At 43.4% G+C, this 22564-nt stretch overlaps 1 protein-coding gene across 1 annotated transcript in view; it reads right to left on the reverse strand.

The window, feature by feature from the left end:
* WDR77 (WD repeat domain 77) overlaps positions 1 to 20667 on the reverse strand; it is an 87000-nt gene extending 66333 nt beyond the window's left edge. Inside the window, exon 1 of the mRNA XM_069238645.1 lies at positions 20468 to 20667. Within this exon, the coding sequence (XP_069094746.1) occupies positions 20468 to 20552 (85 nt within the window). The 5' untranslated portion in view covers positions 20553 to 20667. The remainder of the gene's footprint in view (positions 1 to 20467) is intronic.
* Positions 20668 to 22564: the final 1897 nt, after the last annotated feature.

The raw sequence follows: 22564 nt of genomic DNA on the forward strand, positions 1-22564 counted from the left end.
TCACAGGATGATGAGGAGGCACTGAGACTCAAACCCTTCCTAGCTGCAAAGTTGGCAGCTTTTCCACAGTTGCTTTCTCTCGCTACAGCAGGTTCCGCGGTGCAATGCAGATGCACTAAGTTGTTAAAGTGCTATGTATGGTGCCACTGTTTGGAGGGGGAATAGCTTTTCACTCATGATAAGATAATGGGGTAATATAAAAGCAATCAATTGCTGAGGAACTCATGAAACACAAATATTTCATGCTGGTATTTTAGCAACTTTCCAAACTTGCCAAAAGGAATGCAGGCCAGTTTTATGCCTTCAGCTAGACTCCAAGTACCTCCATTTTAACTCTACTCATTCTGCCTATCTCAGCCTTACCTTTTTTGGCTAACGATCTGAAGTGCTGTAGGCGACATTTGGCACTTTATAACACTTATTATAAATAAACAGGCTTTTTGTAGCCTAGATAGTGAAAACGTATTGTATTTTCTGTGTAGAATTGCCTGTTTGCAGTGTCACCGCAGGAAGGGCGGTCTGCTCGCTAACTCTCAGAATACTGTGGCAGAGGAATGCAAAGCAGGCCTCTGAAGTGCATCCCATGTTTGCCCACAACAACAAGCTTGGTAATTCCTGTTTACGAATACCCTTGCAAACTGACATGTAGCCTTTATGTTACTCCTATCACAACCAACATGCTTTCATAATGGCTAAATGACTGCTAAGTATTCTCGCTGAACAAGTATGGTTCATGACTGGAATGCCACTATATTGTTTTTTGGGATGTTCCATCAAGCGTGCATATTTTTCATTAATTGATCCACCCTCCCGTTCACCATCCTCACCTGTGTTGTGTTCTGATCCACATACAACGGTTTGCATGCTTAAGTATTTATTGTATAAAAAGAAGAGCAAACCAACGAGCGTCCAGGGAGTCCTTCACATCCAAGGATCTCTACACCTTTTCCCCACATTCTATCTAGGAATCGTACTAGGTCATTATGTTCCATAATGACATACTACATCAACATTCTATGTTAAAACCACAACATATCCCCCTTTCTAAACAAAATAAATATTTTTAAAAACCATACGTATTTTCCATTAAACAAATGCTCCATCTTCAACTAATACAGACTATTCCTTCTTACACTACAAATAAATAACTTGAAAAACATGTCAAATGAAATACAATAACATATATCTCTATTTTTATATAGATATATTTATAGAGAAAGAGAGACTCACAAAGGAAAAATGTTCAACAATGTAATCTTTTAGCCATATTGGAGGCCTCTTTTGCCGTTTAGAAACCTTGGGCACGTCCAGATTCATGTTGCTTCCAGTATCCAATAAATTCATTCAAGTCACTTTCATTATCTATGTCATCACAGTAATTTATGTTGCCAATTGCTGTTTTATTGCATTCACTGTCACACTCTGTAGTTATACTGTTATCAGAAATGTAAGCTCCAATATCATTTTCATTATTAGAATTTTCATTACAGTTTACTACATCACCCAGTTCTTCATAAATGGACTCATTATGAATCTCATTAGAGTTTGGTGCATGACATATTGCTATCCTTTCAAAATTCCAAATCTTCCCATCAGGAAGGTGCACTGCATTATTCAATACTTCTAGTTTCCATAGGTTCACAGAATTGACATTTTATAGCCTTCGGAACTTTATAAGGTTTCTTAACACGTACCCACTGACCTACACTAAGTTGACATTCCTTGGTACTTTTCCAGGAATATATTCCACCTAGTAATTATAATCTTGCAATTTTACAGATAATCTAGTTAACCTGGCAGAAGTATTTATAGTACCTTCAGCAGTTAAAACTCTCACTAACGGTTTGTGAGCACATGTCAATGTAAAAAGTCTTCCTCATACAAATGTTCTAAAATGGTCAACTGCCCATGCACACTCAAGGGTTTATTTTATTATCACTGAATACTTTTCTTACATAGCGGACAATGATCTGTAGGCATATGTAATAATTTCCTTACAATCATGCTCCATTTGAATAAGTACTGCACCAAATCCTTTACAACTAGCATAAGTGGTGATTATGCAAGGAATATTAGGTTTAGAACATTTAAGTAAAGCCACATTAGCAATGCATTTCTTTACCACCTGAAAATCCATTTCACAATCAGCAGACCACTCAAATTTGCACCTAGCTTTTAGTAACTGTCTGATGGTAAATGTTTTCTCAGCAAAATTCCATATAAAGGTTGAGCAAAATTCAGCTAACCCAATAGAAGACCTCCCTTCTTCTTTAGCAGTGGGTGCCTGTGCATTTGGTATTGCATCTACCGAAGACGGTTTAGGTATCATCCCATCAACATCAATTATGTGCCCCAAATAAGTAACACTAGTTTCTGCAAATAAACATTTGGAATACTCAACTGTTAATCCACAGGCTTCTAAAATATTCAACACCTTACCTAAAAATTAGTCATGTTCAGCTTAATCTCTTCCATATATTACGATGTCATCTTGAAAGAAACTAACACATTTTAATTCTATCACAGGACCGGAGGCGAGGATTATGCAAATCTTTCTTCACTCTTTATTCAACAGCAAGTTCAAAGTTAAACAAAACATGAACAGAAAAACTACAAGTTCCATGAGCCCGCCGCCATGGTAACGAGTATCCAATGAGGTGCCCTCCTTCACGTCAGTATAAATGGCCCGAGACACGTCACACTTCCTCTTTCTTCACTGCTCAGATAAGTGCCTTTTCTGCCTCCGTTGGGAGTTTGTTTTCCTAAACTTGGCGCGCTGCCGCTCAATTGTTTTGCGGGGCTTTCTGTTGTTGTAGCAGCTTTATCGCCATGAGCGGTCCGGAACGGACGGGCCGCTCGAGCGTTTAATTTCCTTTCGGCCCTCGGCGTGTTTAATACACGTCGGGCCCACCAGAGGGAGCGCGCGCTGTGTTCTTCGTTATCGGAGAGCGTGCCTCTTTCAGTGCGTGGCTCGCGCTTCGCGTTTGCTTCTTTCTAGGGAAGCCTGTTTGGTCCAGGGGGTTAGGTTCCTGCCTTTCACCCAGACAAGCAGGGTTCAATTCCCAGGCCTGCCAGATGACACACTCAGTCTCTCAGCAGGCATATCTGCATTAATCACTTTGCTTTTTCTTCCCAGAATTGAGGGTTTCTCCTCTATTGCATGTTTGGCACCCTGGTGCATTTTTTCTCTTCCCTACCCTGACACCCGTTTGGGTAAGAATTACCCCATTAGGGAAGGCATTACTTCTTGACTTACTATCAGTGACAGAGAGGGTAGGGATTTTACCCTATATATTGTATATTTTTTGTTGGGTGTACACTCTGTCATAGTCCTCATTATGCATTCCTCCCAAGAGAATGAACCTTTTACCAACATGTCCCCAGGTGAGGGTCCCTCTCACCGTACCCTTCCCCCCGGAGTGGACACTTTGTTTTCCCAGGCTATTTCTCACGCTTTAGCCCCTCTTAGGGATACTGTAGCTAAGCTTACTGAACAGGTGTCCAGAGGTACGGGCATGTTTGGTGTGACGGGAGCAGAGGGTGATTCCTCTACCCTTTCGGCCCCCAGGAAAATGCGCAAGCGCGACGCGGGGCACCTGGGGGATGGTGTATTTTCACCCAATCCCAAGAGTGCGCGCGCGCATAAGCGCGTACCCTCCCGGGAGGACCGTTTGCCCGGAGTACTGGGTGACAAGCTTCACCACCTATGGAACCCTGATCTGGGATCCCCCAAAGGCTTCATGGGAGGTTCAGATGAGGACTCATCATCTTTAGATGACGACTCGGGTCGCCCTTGGCGTCCGGGTGCTACCCTACCAGATCCTTCGGATCACGCCGATTCTGACTCCGATATGTTTGAGCCGGAGGGTATCTACCATCCGCGTTCCTCGGAGTGGCGTCCAGACCACAAGGTGGCTGAATATGTCGCCAGTAAAATTAGGCAACCTCTGGACAAAGAGGTGCGCGCTCGTCTACGGGCGGAGTGCCCACGCCCGTCTTTATCAGATAAGGTCGCTTTCACGCCAGTTATTGACCCAAAAATGTGTACGTTTTTTTCCAAGTACACCAAGGATCCCAAAAAAGGGATTGATCGCTCCTGGAGGGCATGCCAGGATAAACTTCTTGATGTGTTAGGTCCCCTCACACAGATTATTCAATTGGCGGAGCGGGCCAAGCAAGCAAACACTCCCCTTCAGACGGACATCATAGCGGGATGGGCTCAGAGAGCTGTTTGTCTTCTGGGCAACGCGAACTGTGCCATCTCTGCAGAAAGACGCAGATCTTTATTGATCAAAATCGACCCCAAGTTAGGGGAACTGTCTAACTCGGAGGCAGGGGCTGTTGCCCAAGGCAATTTATTTGGCGATCCCTTTGTGAAAGAGTTGGGAAAATTTGTGGCTACGTTCTCAGCTTTGGATAAAGCGCAATCTTCGATTAAGAAGGTTTTCCCCAACAAGGTTTTTGGCGGGGCCGGGCGAGGCAGGGGTCGCTCTTCCGGCCGTCCTTTCCAGCAAGGCCCCAGCTCCTTCCGCAACAACGGTTGGAGGGACGGCAGACAAGGAACCTTCTTCCCCAACAGAGGCAGGGGAAGAAGCAGAGGTTCCAGAAATGCACGAGGAGCATATAATGCCCCAGGAGGTCCCTCGGGTGAGGCTTATCCCTTTTTCCCCAACAAATTTTGGCGGGAGATTGAGGTTTTTCAGGGACAATTGGAGGCGCATTACCTCCGACGCATGGGTTCTGCAAACTGTCTCAGGTTTTCAAATAGAATTCTGGGGTACCCCATTTCAGGAGAAACTGCCTCAGCCCATCGCGTTCTCGGCAGAAGACTCAGAACTCATAGATTTAGAGGTTCAGGCCCTTCTTCACAAAGGTGCCATTTCCTTTACTTCCCTTCACCCCACAGGCTTCGTAAGCAACATCTTCTTGGTGGAAAAGAAGGACAAAGGGTTTCGTCCCGTTATCAATCTTCGTGCTTTCAACGAGTGGGTGGTTTACAGACATTTCAAAATGGAGGGTATTCACATGCTCCGCGACCTCCTCTTACAAGAGGACTGGATGGTTCGTCTAGATCTCAAGGACGCGTACCTCACGGTCCCTATTTTTCCACCCCATCGCAGATTCCTGCAATTCTTATGGAACAACCAGGTGTTCGAATTCACCACACTCCCCTTCGGCCTGTCGTCGGCGCCGTGGTGCTTCACAAAACTTCTCAAACCAGTAGTGGAAACTCTGAGGTTACAAGGCATTCGCCTCATAATTTATCTGGACGACATCCTTTTGATGGATCAGTCCAGGTCTCGGTTGATGTTCAATCTGAACACAACTATTGCGCTTTTCCAGGACCTTGGTTTTGTGATCAACCAACAGAAGTCGCAACTTACTCCGACTCAATCGTTAGTCTTCCTAGGGTTTCTAGTGGATTCCCGCTCAGCGTCTCTCAGTCTCCCGGCGACGAAGATTTCCAAGATAAAGAAGGAACTGAGAAAGGTCCTGCAACGGGACCAGATCTCTCTACGCCAGTTAGCCAGAGTGGTAGGCCTGCTTTCGTCTTCGATTCAAGCCATTTTTCCGGGTCCCCTACACTACAGAGCCCTGCAACGCTTGAAAGCGTTTCACCTTCGCCGAGGGGTGACGTACTCCGAGTTGATCTCCCTGTCTCAAGAGGCAAGGACGGAGTTGTGTTGGTGGCTGGACCACATGGAGGCATGGAATGGCAGGGCCATCTTTGGGGCGGCCCCGGATCTGGTGATCGAGTCAGATGCCAGTCGCCAGGGATGGGGGGCTCGTTGCGGGGACATCTCGTTGGGGGGACGCTGGACCCCGCAGGAACTAACCATGCATATCAACTGCCTGGAGCTCCTGGCGGGTTCTTTTGCAATCAAGTCTCTCACGAGAAACAAGGTCTCATGCGTAGTTCTACTACGGATGGACAACGTATCGGCAGTGCAATACATAAATCGTTTAGGGGGAACAAGATCAAGAGCCCTAGCGGGGCTAGCGATAGATTTTTGGCATTTTTGCCTTCAACACCAAATCTCAGTCACAGCGGAGTATCTTCCGGGAACCCAGAATGTGTGGGCAGACTGGAATTCTCGGTTTCTCCGGGATCCCAGCGATTGGCAACTACATCGCTCGGTTTTTCAGGCGATCATGGATCATTGGGGTCCCTGTTCAGTGGATCTCTTTGCGTCTCGTTGGAATGCCCAGCTTCCCCTATACTTCAGCTGGCGTCCGGATCCGGGAGCGATGGCAGTAGATGCGTTTCTCCAACATTGGGGCACTCTTCAGGGTTATGCTTTTCCCCCGTTTCTTCTTATCCCGCGGGTTGCTGCTCAAGTTCGCCGCCAAGAGGCGACGGTGATTCTAATAACCCCCTGGTGGAGATCACAGGCATGGTTCCCGACTCTGCTGGAACTCTCGTGCGAGTGTCCTCTTCGCCTCCCGGATTTTCCCTCGATACTCCTGGATCCGTCGGGGTTCTGCCACCCTCTAATCCTTCAAGGTCATCTTCCCCTCATAGCTTGGAAGATTTCCGGCATCATTGGCAAAACAACCGGCTTTCGCAGGAAGCTAATAACTTCATCGCACAGGCCTGGGCCCCTGGTACATGCAAACGATATAGATCAGCATGGAATAGGTGGTCTAGTTGGTGTGTGGGCAAACACTGCGATCCCATGGGGGCCAGCATTGCCGACATCATCAATTTCCTGGCGGAATTAGCTGCATCCGGCTTAGCGTATCGCACCATCAATTCTTTTCGCTCGGCCATCTCTGCGGGCCATCCTCCCCTGAATAATCTCCCGATTGGGGGGCATCCCTGGGTTTGTAAACTTCTTAGGGGTATTAGACTCTCCAGACCTCCACAACCTAGATATTCGGAGCTCTGGGATGTGAACTTGGTTCTTAATCTCTTATCCTCTTGGCGGGACAACCAATATTTGTCGATGAAGGAATTGTCGGCAAAATTAGCCATGCTTCTCTGCCTCATTTCCTGTAAGCGTGTGTCAGATATCAGAGCACTGGATGTTTCCGCTCGAGTCTTTACTCCAGAAGGAGTCACGTTTACTATTGCAAGGAGAACAAAGAATAATACCAGGTCGGTGTCCTATCCCGTTTTTCCTGATTCCCCGAGGCTATGTGTGGTTAGATGTCTCAAAGTCTATGAGGAAGTGACCAGTTCTTGTAGACCTCCAGGTGAGACTCAATTGTTGATTTCTATTAAGAAGCCGTTTAGGGCGGTTTCTTCTCCCTCCATTGCCAGATGGATTCGGTGGATTCTCTCTGAGGCAGGTATAGATATTCGAGTTTTTGGGGCTCATTCTACTCGGGGAGCTATGGCTTCCAAAGCCATACAAGTGGGGGGCAGGTTGGAGGACATCATGCATGCTGCTGATTGGTCTTCAGAGTCTACTTTTAAGAAGTTTTACTTTAAACCAATTCACGACGCAGCCGCACTGGTGGTAAGTAAGCTTTGAACTTGCATAATCCTCGCCTCCAGTCCTGTGATAGAATACGAAATTTCCTAGCTATCGTGAAGGAAAGTTTCAATTCTATTAAGGACACGGAGGCGAGGATTATCCCACCCACATACATTTCGCGGATATGTTCCCTCCCGATTACATCTATCTGCGTAGCAAGGTGGTATACTTGCGTTTATGCCTTTGTTTATTGGTTATTCTGCTCATATTTTTAATTTTTCAGGTAAACACTTGATTCAGATATATTTTCATTTATATGTGTTTTAGAGTTCATAACTTTGTTGCCTTTGGTAGGTTTCCTGTGTTCTATCGGACTTGCATCTAATTACACCTATTTTTTAGGTTCCGAAACTACGACCAATTGACTCTACCAGGATTCCTTCTGCAGTGAAGTCGAGGAAGTGTGACGTGTCTCGGGCCATTTATACTGACGTGAAGGAGGGCACCTCATTGGATACTCGTTACCATGGCGGCGGGCTCATGGAACTTGTAGTTTTTCTGTTCATGTTTTGTTTAACTTTGAACTTGCTGTTGAATAAAGAGTGAAGAAAGATTTGCATAATCCTCGCCTCCGTGTCCTTAATAGAATTGAAACTTTCCTTCACGATAGCTAGGAAATTTCGTATTTCCCAAACAAATGGTTGATCAAACGTTAAAATATAGCAGCTGCGGATGTCAAAACCAAAATGCATTATTTTAAATTGGTAACAGCTTTGTGGTGTAATGAATGCAGTAAGTGTTTTGCTATCCTCTGATAATGAGATTTGATGGTAGGCTGCATATAGATCAACAGTAGAAAACCCTTTAGCCTCCTTCAGCATGGATAACATTTCATTTATTGTAGGTAACAGAAACTGATCCATTATTTTGTTACTAAGGTGGCTTAAATCAACACACAATCTCAATGTGCCACATGATCAACGTGCTACAACTAGAGGTGAAATCCATTCTGAAGCTTCAATTGGCTCAATATCAGTAGCCCCTAACTCTTCTAATTTCCTTTTCACTTCCTCTTGTAATGAAACAGGAATGTTCCTGACTATTGATATTTTACACCGCTCATTCATTAAGTCTTATTTTATGTTTGAATGCCTGTAAGTTTGATAGTTTTACTAAATACCCTGTGAATTTTTTTTACCATTCTCTCTCTTATTTTCACTACTTCATCTACTACAAGTACTTGTTCTTTACCATTAGGATCTAAAATTATGTGATTTTGATCTTGCCAACCTAAAACTGACGGTTCCTTCTTTGCTGCATATAGTTTGCAATATGCTTGATAATTTTTAAACTCAAATTTAAGTCACCTGAATCCACAAACATCTATTTTTTCACCACCACACCCTTCAGGTTGTATATGTGTTGCAAACAATTGTGTTCCTACTTTACTCACAAATACTTTATTCCCAACTTCCTTATTTACAACAGTATGGGGTAACTGTAATCAGCAAACATTTTAAGGGGTACCCCACCTATTTTCATCCACCATTCAGATTTGTCACTGATAAACAATTATGTTTGATATTTAAAATGAGTTTCTCCTGAAGCTTAGTAACAGTATCATCTTCATTACTAGCAGAATCTGCTCCTTCAGATTCACACTCATTCACATACTTAAAATGTTGTGATTTCTTTCTACATAGTTTGGCATAATGACAGACTACACCACAGTTTTTACACTTTGCCTTATAACCAGGACAAGACTTTGCAAACGCTAAGTGGTCCAAACTATCACATCTATAACACCTCAGAGTATCTTTGGCAGAATATTTTGGTTTGGGGCAACTCACACATTAATGTATTTTCTATTAATTATTGTCAGGTTCTTTCATTTAATTCTTTAAAGCACCACCACACCTGCCAGATGTTTCTGCTTTGCGAACAATAGCCAAACATCGTTTACAGATGCATCACCATTCATCCACAAGCGTTCTTGAATAGCATGATTACTAGCATGCACTACTACTTGATCTCTTATAAGATCTTCTAATGAAAACCCCAAATGCACAATCCAATCAGCCAGCCTTCTCAATTCACTATCAATCATCAACTGTTCTCAATTTTGATTGTTTCCTTTGAAAAAATGTGTACCTTGTTACTCCAATACATACCTTTGAAGCAAAATGCTTATCTAAATCTTCAATAGCTAAATTGAACTCATTAGCAACTCCACTACCGACAGCTGATTTATGTATTTAATTATGGGTTTTCAATCCCTGAGGACCTAAAGAATGTAAAATAATTATTTTTTTGTGCTCTGATGAAATTTTTCTTTCATCATCCACAGTTTCAATATAGTTCAGAAAATATTCCTTCCATTTGCTCCACTTCAGCATAGGTTCTGTCCCAGAAGGCCAAAATGCTTGTCGTGAACATAATGAGAAAGTCTGCTAACTCATTGTTGGTGGATGTGGAATTGTCCAGTGCACCTACTTCACTGCCCAAACTTCACCACTCCACGCAAGGAAAATGTGTGTATATATATATATATATATATATATATATATATATATATATATATATATATATATATATATATATATATTAAAGTGCCTAGTTAAAATAATTACTTGTTACAGTGCCAGAAAATAGATTCTTCAGTAAAAATGTATTTTTTTAAGTATATCTTATTCCTCAAATAAATAAATGGCAGACACAATATAAATGTTTCCCCCGTGCATTTACTTGTCTTGTCTCCTTGTTCTGGTATCTTCCAAATAAAACAAATGTTTGTTGCTAAACTACTGCAGGATCTTACAGGGCTTCCATAATGCTGGTAATTATAAATACCAAAGCCTGCTGCTAAGCAACCACACCTACGCGCTCACAATTCACACAGTGCTTTGACTCTGCATGTTTATCAGGCTCTGCAATTCCTGTTACTGCTCTTGTGCACAGATCTGCACTCGTCTTCCAGCACGCATCTTCCAGTCTTGACATGTGCATTCCTCGCACACACCACCGGTTTTGCTCACAGCCTTCCAGACTCCTGATCTCGCTATAGATCCTGTGGCACGCTTACAATAACAATAAAACCGTAAGTACTAATAATTACCACTTCAAAGTGTAATATATTTATGTACTCACTAAGTGGTGAGCAACAGAACGAATTTTCATCTTTTGCTAATGATTCCTGTCATCGAGTGGTGGAGATTTTTTTTTTTTTTTTTTTTTTTTTTTTTTTTTTAAACAAAGTATCCCCAGTGTACATACATGGATTGGCTTATAACTCCTTCAAAGCCGACCGACACTCTTCATTGATTAATATGCTTTTGACAAACTCCTGGCGTTGCTCCATATGTTGTCTGATCCATAGTATGCAACTGTCCTGATCCCAAGTCGTCGCCAATTCTGCTGTGTATTAATCCACCTACAACGGTTTCTATGTTAAGTATTTATTGTATAGAAAGAGCAGACCAATGAGCGATTCAGAACATTCTTCACATCCAACGATCTCTAAATCTTTACCCCAAGCGCCCCACATTCTAACCTAGAATTGGACTATGTCATTATGGAACATAATGACATACATCAACATTCTATGTTAAAACCACAACAACCTGCCATACCGCTCACCACCCCTACGCCACTGCCAAAGCCAACAGCTTACCCATAGGTGTGACCAATTTGGCTTTGTCAATGCTGGTTTTAACTGTAGCTTCAATTATGCTCCAAGACTAGCCTTTCAGCGGACAGCCTTGGCTGCAGGTCTTGTGATGTCATAGCTCAACTGTAATATCTCATATCAGCTGAGCAGGTACGTCATTTTTAGGTTGAGCATATAATTTAGTACAATGGTTCCCAACCTTTTGATTTCTGTGGACCCCCACTTTAACATTAATGGAACCCAGGGACCCCCACTAAATCATCATTGGAATCCGGGGACCCCCGCCTGAGTCATTACTGGAAGCTGGGGACCTAATTTGTCAATATTTGCTATTATTTTTTTCATGTTCTAAGCAGTCGAGGACTCACTGAGACAGCTTTGCGGACCCCCAGGGGTCCCCCAACCACAGGTTGGGAACCACTGCTTTAATATATACTTTTATGTGGGCTCTCTGCTTTATCACTGGTTTGTTTCAGTGTCCTTAAAAAATCCTTGCTTGCTAGTGGTCAATCCTTGCTCTTTGTCCCACCTTTTCCACAGTTGTACACTCCCCTGGAGCTTTGCTCCAGTACTTGTACTCTTCCACTTGTGCCAGTGTAGCATGTGCTTGGGGACTAGTTTTTCTGAGGCTAATAGCATTTGACCAGAGAGCGCTGGATGTCCAGTGGCTCAGTCTGTTTTTGTTAACAGGGCTCTAAATCATGTTCTTCTGTGGTTACATGTGCCGTGCATTTTAAAAACCAAGGTCAAATGTTAGAGGCTGTTTTATGAGGGTGCCTATTTCTGCCCCCTGCCTCCCTGGTGCAAAGAATCGATTTTATTACGCACTGCCAATGCGTAGAGAAAATCGTTACTGTTACAATATTTAAAGTAAATTCCCCAAATTCAAAATGGCTGCCGCACGTAATGCGCGATGACGTCATTGACGTCATGACGAGGCCGTCTCTTTTCCTTCGCCGCAGCTTGTTGTTTAACTATAGTGTTCTTTGTGCATTCTCCAATCTTGGTATCAGCCCTGAATAAATTAACATCAATCCTTTTATTTTAACATATTTTTGTTGTTGTGGGACTAGCTTTGCGGTCACTGTGGTGCGATTCTTTTTCATGGACGGAAATGTCTACAGTTGTGCCTGATGGATGGTGCTGACAGTTAAATAGCACCTGCTGCCCGCGACAAAGTGCTGTAGCGCTCTGCAGACGGGCTCTGAAATACTTACATTGTGTTGAACTTCTTTCGTTGCATTGAAATATACGCCCCACAAACTGTGCTCCCCTGCAGCCCTCCTACTTCCTTCTGGGCTGCTTCACATGCACACCACAGCACCACTGCCACAGCAAGCTGTGTTTTCCTTTCCTAGCCCATTAGTTTCTTTCTGCAGAGGGAGATCTCCTGCCACGGATAGCGATGTCACGGTGCCAGGATGATCTACAGCATGCCAAGTGCTGAGCACACAGCGTTCCCATACAGGGATCCAAGACACTTCACCCAGCCGCAGAGGTTCTTCTCCTGTTCTACAACTGCTATTGTATTCAGATTTACTCCAAGCTTGCCTTGCCTCTTTAAAAACACTTGTTCCTATGTATTTTGTAATGCAATGTAATCAAAATCCATACATATATGGCATGCCCATCAGAGGTATTTGACAAATACCGCATGCGTTTGTTTGGTTACTGCATTCGATATTTGTGATTTTTTATTTTAGTGGCACAATGCACAGGTGTTCGGTGCATCTTGGCGGGCTGTCATGTGCCGGGGTCAAAAACCCGAGATCACAGCCTGCTCAGCAGTCTCTTGTAAACAGACCTTGTGCAGCTTTGTCAGGATCGCTTCACATGCGCAGACTGCAGGGGGCTGGCGTACGATCAAAGCTCTGCACCTGCGCATTGCATTTGTGGAAGATTAGTTTGCGACACCTTGTCAACATAGTAAAAATGAAACAAGCTGTGGCGCTTACTCATTTTGGATCCAGAAATAAAACAATTGTGTGGTCTGTCCGTCTGGATAGTCTACCCTCCTCCGAGGGAACCCCTCCTATCTATCCCATGCAGCCAGCGGCAACCCTTCGTAATCGTGTGGGCCGCTGTGATGCAATGCATGTTCTTTTGATCACGTGATCAGGTCCTGCTTTGTACAACATATCGAGCAAATGTGGGCGGGGCTTTCATTTCAAGCATTTGTTTACTACAAATTCGCATACCATTTTTTACTGTGGTTCTCCTACTGTTTGTGTGAATAGCTGAAATGGCCAGTTCTTTTTCACGTTGTACATTGGATTTGCTGGATATTTCTTTATAACTACTTGAAATGCAATCACTAGTGTTAAATACAATGAGAATGAATTGTGTTTGCTGTAGAGTATTAACAATACACCACTGATCCTATTTCGGCGTTACACCCCAAACTGGATTTGCTTTTACAAAAATAGATGTTTTTATCCCACTCAAAGGTATTCATGTTATAAGTATCGACTAGTTAAAATGTGGAGTCAGGGCAGTGATTTATAACTGTCTCCTACGTTACTTGTGTCCAACCACTGAGTAGTGACATAGCAGCTTTCTTACTGCAGTTAAAGTGCTATCTTCTGTCATCCATGCGGACAAAAAGATTTCACGCGTTGACCCTCCTTACCTGACTCTCTTTCTAAACAGACTCATAAGCGCCCACCGAGAGCATGCTCTCCCTCAGTTACCCCTCCACCGAGGCTACCACACTCTGCAGAACTTGCACAACCTATGCCACGCACTACACAACATCTACAACGGCTTACGCATCCATGAGACATGCTCTGTACTCCTTCACTTGTACCCTGCCTACCCTCAGCCATTCCCTGCGCATTCTCCGCCCTGTGCAGCAGGCCCCAGCCCAGTGCTAAATTTGTGCTTGTTGTTTCCGGTGTGGAGCACCAGCACTTATTTTTACGGGCCGGCGCTGCCTCGTGCATTTACTGCGAGCAAGAGACACAAATGGGAAAGACGGAGGAAGAGAAAAAACGAAAAAGCGTCACAATGGAAGAAAGTAGAAAGCTGCAAGAGTGAACAGAAGGGACAGAGAGTGCCTTTAAATGGATTGAAGAGGCCCAAGATGGCTTCACAATTACTCTGCCTCAGTATTCAGTGTTCGCACATAAGGGGCCAGATGTACCATCACGGCCCATTGCGATTCGGTAATAGCGATTTTTAAGAAATCGCTATTACCGACTCGCAAAGGGCCATGTGTCACATTATCACATTTGCGAATCGGTAATAGCGATTTCTCAAAAATCGCAAATGCTATTACCGAATCGCAAATTGCAATACCGGCCCCATTCGCAGCTATGGGCCTATTGGCCCATAGCTTCGAATATTTTGCATTTCCAAAATTGTGATTTCTGAACCAGAAATCGCAATTTTGGAAATGCAAAAGGCCAGGGTGCTGGGGGCCTAAGGCCCCCTCTCCTGCACCCCAAAAACTTTTTTTTCAACATGTAAGGTACACACATGCCAAAAGGGCATGTGTGCTTCACATGTTTCATTTAAAAATGCAGTTTAACTGCATTTTTTTATTTTGCACCAGGTTACCACCTGGTTGCAAAGCATGGTATTTTGAAAGTGCAAAACGCCATTTTTGGAAAAATCGCAATTTGCGATTTTTTCCAGCATAGCCTTGCGACCTGGAAATTGCAAATCGCAAATTGCGACTCGCAATTTCCAGGTCGCAACGCAAGAAATCACAATTTTAGCGATTTCTTTTTTGTGGTCTGCGAATGCATTTCATGCATCGCAGACCACGGTTTTGCACTCGCAAACGGCCGAATTTACTGATTCGCACCGTTTGCGAGTGCAAAACTTTTTAATACATCTGGCCCTTAATTGCAGCAGCTTCGTGTTTAAGAGGAGGGCTTTGGGCACCGGCACCTTTTTATTTACAAATTAAGCACTGCCCCAGCCACACAGCAGGTATGATCCCCACTGTGCTCATTCTCGACCAAGCCCTGCCCTACCCTCTTTCGCACTGGCCGTTTTCAGCCCAAGCCGTGTTTCGCTCTGCTCAACCCCTGCCACGCTGTGCATAGCCTTGTCTACAGTTGCAAACCTTTGGCCATGCCCTGCAAAATATTGTCTTGCATGCCCATGGCGATGATAAGCTCTACGCACTGTACAGCTCTCTTTCACTACACATTTTAAGTCAATATACACACCTACATTTGCAGTCGGTGAGCCAAAAAGAGCACTTGCGTGCATCCTTATTCATACTATTCGATGGCTGCCCTCTACCACCATCTATTCATGTCCCACACTTCTTCAGTGCGTATTTTCATCCCACAAGCTACATAACATTTCCACATCTTGCACAGCCTAAGCCATGCTTTAATCCGCCCGTTGCTTATTAGATGGGAACTGCAAGGGAATGTAGGCGAAGTACATGAGTCAGTGCGCTAGCAGTTCAGCAGCCTGTGGCCCCCAGGTCTCTTGATGATTGTGAACCCTGAAAATATAGGGACAATGTGAATGTATACCCTTCAGGCTCCTTTTTGAGGCTCAACTTCAGTGGCTTCTGTGTGCAGAGATATATAGTATAGCAGTCCATCTTGCTCAGTTCGGTTCGAGTCATCACTGGGAAGGAAGATGCAATGCACGGTACGATGTCGGATGCACGAGGTGTAATAACCATAACTTACAGTTTTCAACGGGTTTCCTTGGGCCGGAAGGAAGATGGGTTGTTGGCGAAGTGGCATGTGTTTATCAATTCCTCCTTAGGCGTATCTCACCATAATGGCCAACCCAAAATGTAATACACTAATCATCCTTAAGGGCAAAAGCAATGCTATGCTTAGACTGGAACATCGATAAATGGGTTTAGGAGCAGAATATCGTAAGCAAACTAGCATCTCACAGAACTGTCTTATTCTAAATACCGCAAGGGTGTGGAATTTATTAAAATATCTACTTGTCCAGGGGACAGGTTGCTTCTCAAATCTACTTGTCCTGTAAAAAGATCTACTTGTCCCTTTGGTGCCATGTAGTGTGGTGACAAATTATGGCAGCAATCTCATTATGTAAGAGCTCTGATATCCTCTCTGATTATGCCAGGGCTACTACCATAGTAGGGCTTGAATACTTGCAGTTTCAATCCCTACTGCAATTTCCTTATTTTGCCACCTTTCTGCAGATCTGCATACTGGGCCTGGAGGAAGCAGTAAGCAATAGTTCCAGGGGTGGAATGCCTTTGAGTCTGCAAACCTACTAACCTGCATGTTTTAAAGATTTTCACCAGCTTCTCTCTAATATTTTCCCATAATAAGAAAGGTTGGACATTTACTCCTGACAATGGCAGAATTAGAACTTCTTCCAGGGTTGGGAAGAAAGTGGCCGGAGGGAAAATGAACTTGCAAATGCTCAATAGATTTTCACATGAGCAAATCTACACATGTGTATTTACCCATGCTAAAATACAGTTCACAAATATTTTAAAGGGGTACGACATATACCATGGGTGCACTTTTGTGACTTTCTTTAAGAATTTGGGGCCACATGTAGGTAGGTTCAGATTTGCGACCTGCAAATTGCGAGTCAGAGCGACTCGCAATTTGCGAGTCGCAAATCCGAATGTAGGATGGTGTCCCTGACACCATCTGTGATTCGCAAGGGCTTCGCAAATGCCCACCTAGTGAATAATCATGAGGTGGGTCGCAATTTGCGACCCCCTTGCGAATAGCGGCCCTCACAGGGATGGTGGCCTGCTGGAGACAGCAGACCACCATGTCTGTGACTGCTTCCTTAAAGGAAAACGAGATGCATTACAAAAACGAAAAATGAAACGTTTTCGTTTCATTTTTTCAGAGCAGGCAGTGGTCCGCAGGACCACTGCCTGCTCTGAATTTTTTTTTACAGTGACATTCACAATGGGGAAGGGGTCCCATGGGGACCCCTTCCCTTTTGCGAAAGTGTTAGCACCCATTTGAAATGGGTGCAAACTGCGATTGGTTTGCGCCCGCGGTCACAAAACAATCCTACATTGCACTGCGAGTCGCAATTAGGAAGGGAACACCGCTTCCTTATTTGCGAGGTCGCAAACCCGTTTTGCGATTCGGTAACCAAGTTACTGAATCGCAAAACTGGGTTTGTGCATCGCAATGTGCTTTTTGCACGTCGCAAACAGCGAAAGTCGCTGTTTGCGACATGCAAAAAGCTACCTACATGTGGGTCTTGGTCCCTAATTAGGTCTGGTGTTAACAAAGATATTTTGTTTTTACCAAACTTCTATTTCTCTCTCTTTCGTCTGGCTTTACTGTGAGTGATCGCATTCTGCTCTTCCACAAGGAGCATATTGGCACACAAAGTAGTTTTGTTCAGTGTCAGGAACTACAGTGGCAATCAGTGACGTAAAAAAACTGGAGGGTGCCCCTTTGCAAAGAACATAGAGGAGCCCCCTCTCCAGACTCACTCAGGGCAGGTGCTGTGCTGAAGGGGCCCCCTGGAGGGCGGCTGTGGGGCCTTTGTTATGCCACTGGTGGCAACGTGTGCTTTTAGAGTTCAAAAACTTTTTGGGGGGGGTTTTGCCAGTGTTTGTTACAATGTTGAGGGCCTGGTAGCTCCCACAACAATAAAGTGTTACAAAAGCCATGTCAAAACAAGACACTCATTGATGAAACTAAAAGACTTATAAAAAATATGTCAGACCAGTTGGCTTTGTCAGTGTTTGTTTATTTTCATGCTTCCCATATTCGTTTTGAAAATGGTTACACTGAATTTCCATTAGAAATATTTTTGGGAAATACTAGCATGCATCAACACATTTTACTAAATGACACTTCATTTGCATCTAATCAGAGAGCATTATGGGAGCAGTATACTTAGCCTCATAGCCTAAACTTTTCAAACGTGTATACACGTTTTTTTTTTGCACTGGAACCAACGTCAGTAGTGAAGTGTGACCTTAAAACATTTATTTACAGCACTCACCCTAATAATGAAGGCTTTCAAATAATGAACCATAAATACAAGTTTGAACAGCAATATCTTTTGGAAACACATTACCTCAACTGCAGAGAGTTCCACTCTCTGTAAACAAGCAGCCAAAGGGTTTGTGCTGCAGATGGTTGGGCCTACTTGTCCCAAGGACAAAGTAAACATAAAAACTTGTTGCCCTTGACCCCAAACAAGATCTGTCGGGCGGGCGTCGGGCGATAGGAATTCCGTTTACAAAAATATAACTTAATTAAGAGTTAATGGGACTATGTTCTGTCAGACGGGATACACACCTCAGTAAATACATATAAATCCTCAGGTAATATCAGTTGTCTATTAATGCAGGTGTCCAGAGCATCTGTGCCATTAACTCAGAGTGAAAGTTTAAATTTTTCAGAGGATTACATTCATGCCGAGTACAATCCAAACATTACTTCAGTGATGGACACTTTATATTGGGCTGCATTAGTACCACCCAGTATTTGGCAAACCCAATTCCCTAGATCCAGAGAACATTTGCATGTCTGTTCTACAGGCTAAAGTAATCGTAGCATCCTGTAGAAATTTCTCAATTTAAAAAAACAACTAAAATATTTGTGGAACGGAAACTTGCCCCATAATGCTTTGCATGGCATTACTTTTAAAAAACAGTTTTGCTCCTAACTCAGCCTGTGGTGCTCCTAGGACAATGGGACCACCTTCAAAACATTGACCACGAGGTGATCTTTCAATCTACATCGTCTCTGGGTCCCCACACATTGCTAGTGGGTACTCTAAACAATAACCCTTACCACCATTTGTTATCTTATTAAAGTTCTCTCATGGCTGGAACTTTTGTTTTATAGCTGGGAGGAGTTGTGTTTTATGGGTCTTGTTTGTAATATCATTGTAATAGGCCTACTAGCCTTGAAAATGTGTAATGCACTATGCTCTTTAGGGACTACATATATGGCTACATTGCACTACTTTCTCCTATTCTTTTTTCATGTGGTTATGCTCTTTGAGGGCTGTCTGTATGGTTACATGACCATCTTTCTTCCAAATGCTGTTTTTACTGTGGCTTTCTCTAGGGGCTGTTCTGAGCATTGCAGTCAACATACTATAATATTTGCGGCACGAAAACGTGCCCCATATTGCTTTGCAGGGCATTCATTTTATAAAACATCTTTGCTCATAACTCATGCTCTGGTGATCCTAGGGCAATGGGACCACCTTCAAAATGCTCTGTCTACATCATCTCTGGATCCCCAAACTAGGTTAGTGAGGACCCGAAAATAATATTCCCCTCCCATCATTCAGTGTTTTTTAAGCTTTCTCGTAGCTGGAACTTTTGTTTTGCTGCTTGCAGAAGTTTTGTTTTAAAGGCCTTGTTTTTAATATCATTGCAACAGGCTTGCTATTCCTAAAATGCCTCTTGGGGTCAAGTATATGTTTACTCTACATTATTTTCTCCTGTTTTTTTTCCATGGGGTTATGTCCTTTAGGGGCTAACAACATGGTTACATGACCATGTTTCTGACAAATGATGTTTTTGTTATGGTGCCCTCTAAGGGCTGGTTTGAGCATTACATTCAAACCTATTTCTGATAACGTTTTATATGATAATTGTATATGTTTTAATAATCTTTCCTTATTACGGTTATGACCATGATTCAGGTCAACTTAACGTCCTTAATACACTATGACTGTATGAACACCCTTGATATGTTTGGGTGCCCCTTCTAGTTCATGTCTCCTCTGTGGCTATCTTATGTCTTTTTTGGGGGTGGGGGGGGTTGTTTTAGCCAGCCAGCAACTCTGACGGTGGAGTGGTCAAAGTGGTATTCTTTTGGAATTAGCTTGGCAGATTTAAATTAGGATGCTAAATAGCAACATTTTCAATTTTTGCTGCAGAAAGAGGAAGGAGGTAAATGGAAGTACTTTATTTATATGCAGGGCTACTAGAATTATGTGGCGGGAAAAGACGAAATTATGAGGCAAGGTTGACCAATTTATGTGGCAAGAAAAGTACACTAATTAATTTACAATGCCAATAGCTCTAACGCAAGCAAATGCGAGACCTATTGCATTGCAAATGCTTTTTATTTTTACAAATGCGACCAAACTAACGTCATTAGAGCTGCTGGAGTGGGATGAAAAAGTTGTGCGTGTCCTTAAAAGGGGCATGGCCAGAAAAGGGTAACTAGAAATTATTTACAAGAGTATGACCCATGTTATTATAATCTTGACTAAAAATATGTAAACTAACATCCTGTGCTTCACACAGCGTGTCACCCGAACCCATCAAGTTCCGAGTCTCCCAACCCCCTGCTTTTAATCACTCCGTCTGCTAACAGAAATACGTGGTAAAGCGCGTACTCTGACTGCACCAATAGCTGCACTGGCAGTAATTCGCCTGACCACAGTATACCATTGTCACACTTCTACTTACCGGGCCGGTAATGTGCAGCCCCTAGATGCAGCTCCATGCAGGCCGGCGCGTTGGGCGGAATGTTCCATTCCTTATCCTTCAACATGGCTTCCTTGTGTCACGTCCTGATTCTGCCGGTAAACTTAACCGAAGTACCACATTCAATGGACAGCAACAGAATCCCGCCGGTTGCCTGGTCCACGTGCGTGCACAACGTGACCCCACGCACGTCCCACGCAAAGGTGAAACACTAGGACGAAACGAAGGAAAACAGATTGCAACTGGCGGCCATTATAGAATGTTGCCGCTGTCCCCGAAAAACGAAATGTTGATAAGTGCATAATGGTTTTTCTTATATAAAAAAACTCTATTTAAGCGGGAATTACTGTTAAACTTTTTCATAGTTGTGGAACCTTCTCTTAACAACAGCTTCCTTTTTGGCACCGATATATTTTGAACACTGTAATTTTCACATTAAAGTACTTTCCGAAGTATTTTGAATCGTTGTCGTGTTTCCAAAATAAGTAGAATTTTCCGTATTGCGTTGTTCAGCTAAGATGCCCCAAATCTTGCTTTCAATGCCACGTCGATTATTTTAAATGTTCCACTCGAGTGGCGTAACAAAGGCCCCCAAGCTCCACAGTACACTGGCCCGCGACCTCCCTTCCGAATGAGTCTGGCGAGGTGGACCCGACAGTTTTGTTACCCACTGAGTGGTTACAGAACTGGAATTCGAAACAAGCATTGGCAAAGCCAAAGGTTCTTGCCTCTAGGACCTATTGGCATTTGCAATTGCTTTTGGCGGGACTGTATAGCATATATGGCGATAGATACACTGGGCAGCATTTTTGAAATAAAAAAGACACTGACAAAAACAATAGTTCAAGCACAGGCAAGACCTATTGGCTTTGCCATTGCTTGCTGTAAATAGTGAGCCTGGTTCTTATCAGGAGCGCAACTAGACTTGAACTTTGGGGAGTGCTAGTACTTCAAGCTGTAGTGGTGGAGCTACCACGTCACACAATGTGGGTGGAAACGTCCTCAGAGGCAGTATGAGAGCACATAGTGCCAATATATTTGGGTTTCATGTGATAATACATACAAACAGCATTTTTACTTGTGTGTATTTTAATGCATCAGCACATTATAGCTAGATCTATTGGCTTTGCCAATAATTTCCACTCAGACACTAAGCACTGTTGGAGCTTCAAGAGTATTCACCACACCTGTGATCATCAGATATCTGCTGACACTCGGGTCTCGCATTTGCTCAAGTTAGAGCTATTAGCGTTGTAAACTCCTAACCAGACTTTTCTTGCCACACAAATTAAAAGGGGAAAAAAAAAATGCAGCGCAATCGACACTATGTAAATTGCAGCACGATCGTGCTGAAATTGAAAACAGTAAAACCGAGCACAATCGCGCTATGCAAATCCCAGCGCGATCGCGCTGCATGGAAAATAAACAGATAAAGTAGTCCGGAAATCATGCTGAAAACATCGAGCCTCATATGTTTTTAGTAGTTTACCGGTGCTGTGTAGGTGGGCTAAACACCGGAAAAGGCATGAGGTATGCATGCCTTTCACAAATGAAAGCAAGCAGATTTTAAAAGGCAAGCCCACGAACCAGTGAAAGTGACTGACGTGACATGGGCGTGGTTGGAAGCCCAAAGATAGATTACTACAGTGGACGGAGCCCTTTCCACTTGTCCCTAAAAAAGCTCTGAAGTCTTATTAGAAAGGTGTCTTCTATTACCAAAAACAACTCAAGACACATAATAAAAACGTCCTTGGAACAAGAATATGTATATGGGTATCTCCCTATAAACACAATAAAGTGCTCCCACAGACATCAAGAATTAGGCTTACATGAACCCTAATAAAAGTGTGATTTGTAATTCCATAGCGAACATTATATGAGACTTCTATCTTAATGTCACAAAACGAGAGGGCTCATAGAGAGTTCAAAACGAAGGCACATTCATAGAGTGGAGTAAGCAGGATAAATTCACAATGTAAAAAAACATCTGTGTTTATATTATTATAGCACAGACTTAGCTGGGGAGCAACAGAGTGCTGTATATTATGAGGAGTGATGGAAGCCGAAGCATGACTGCAT

This window comes from Pleurodeles waltl, chromosome 6 (genome assembly GCF_031143425.1).
Source record: "Pleurodeles waltl isolate 20211129_DDA chromosome 6, aPleWal1.hap1.20221129, whole genome shotgun sequence".
NCBI classification, from domain to species: Eukaryota; Metazoa; Chordata; class Amphibia; order Caudata; family Salamandridae; genus Pleurodeles; species Pleurodeles waltl.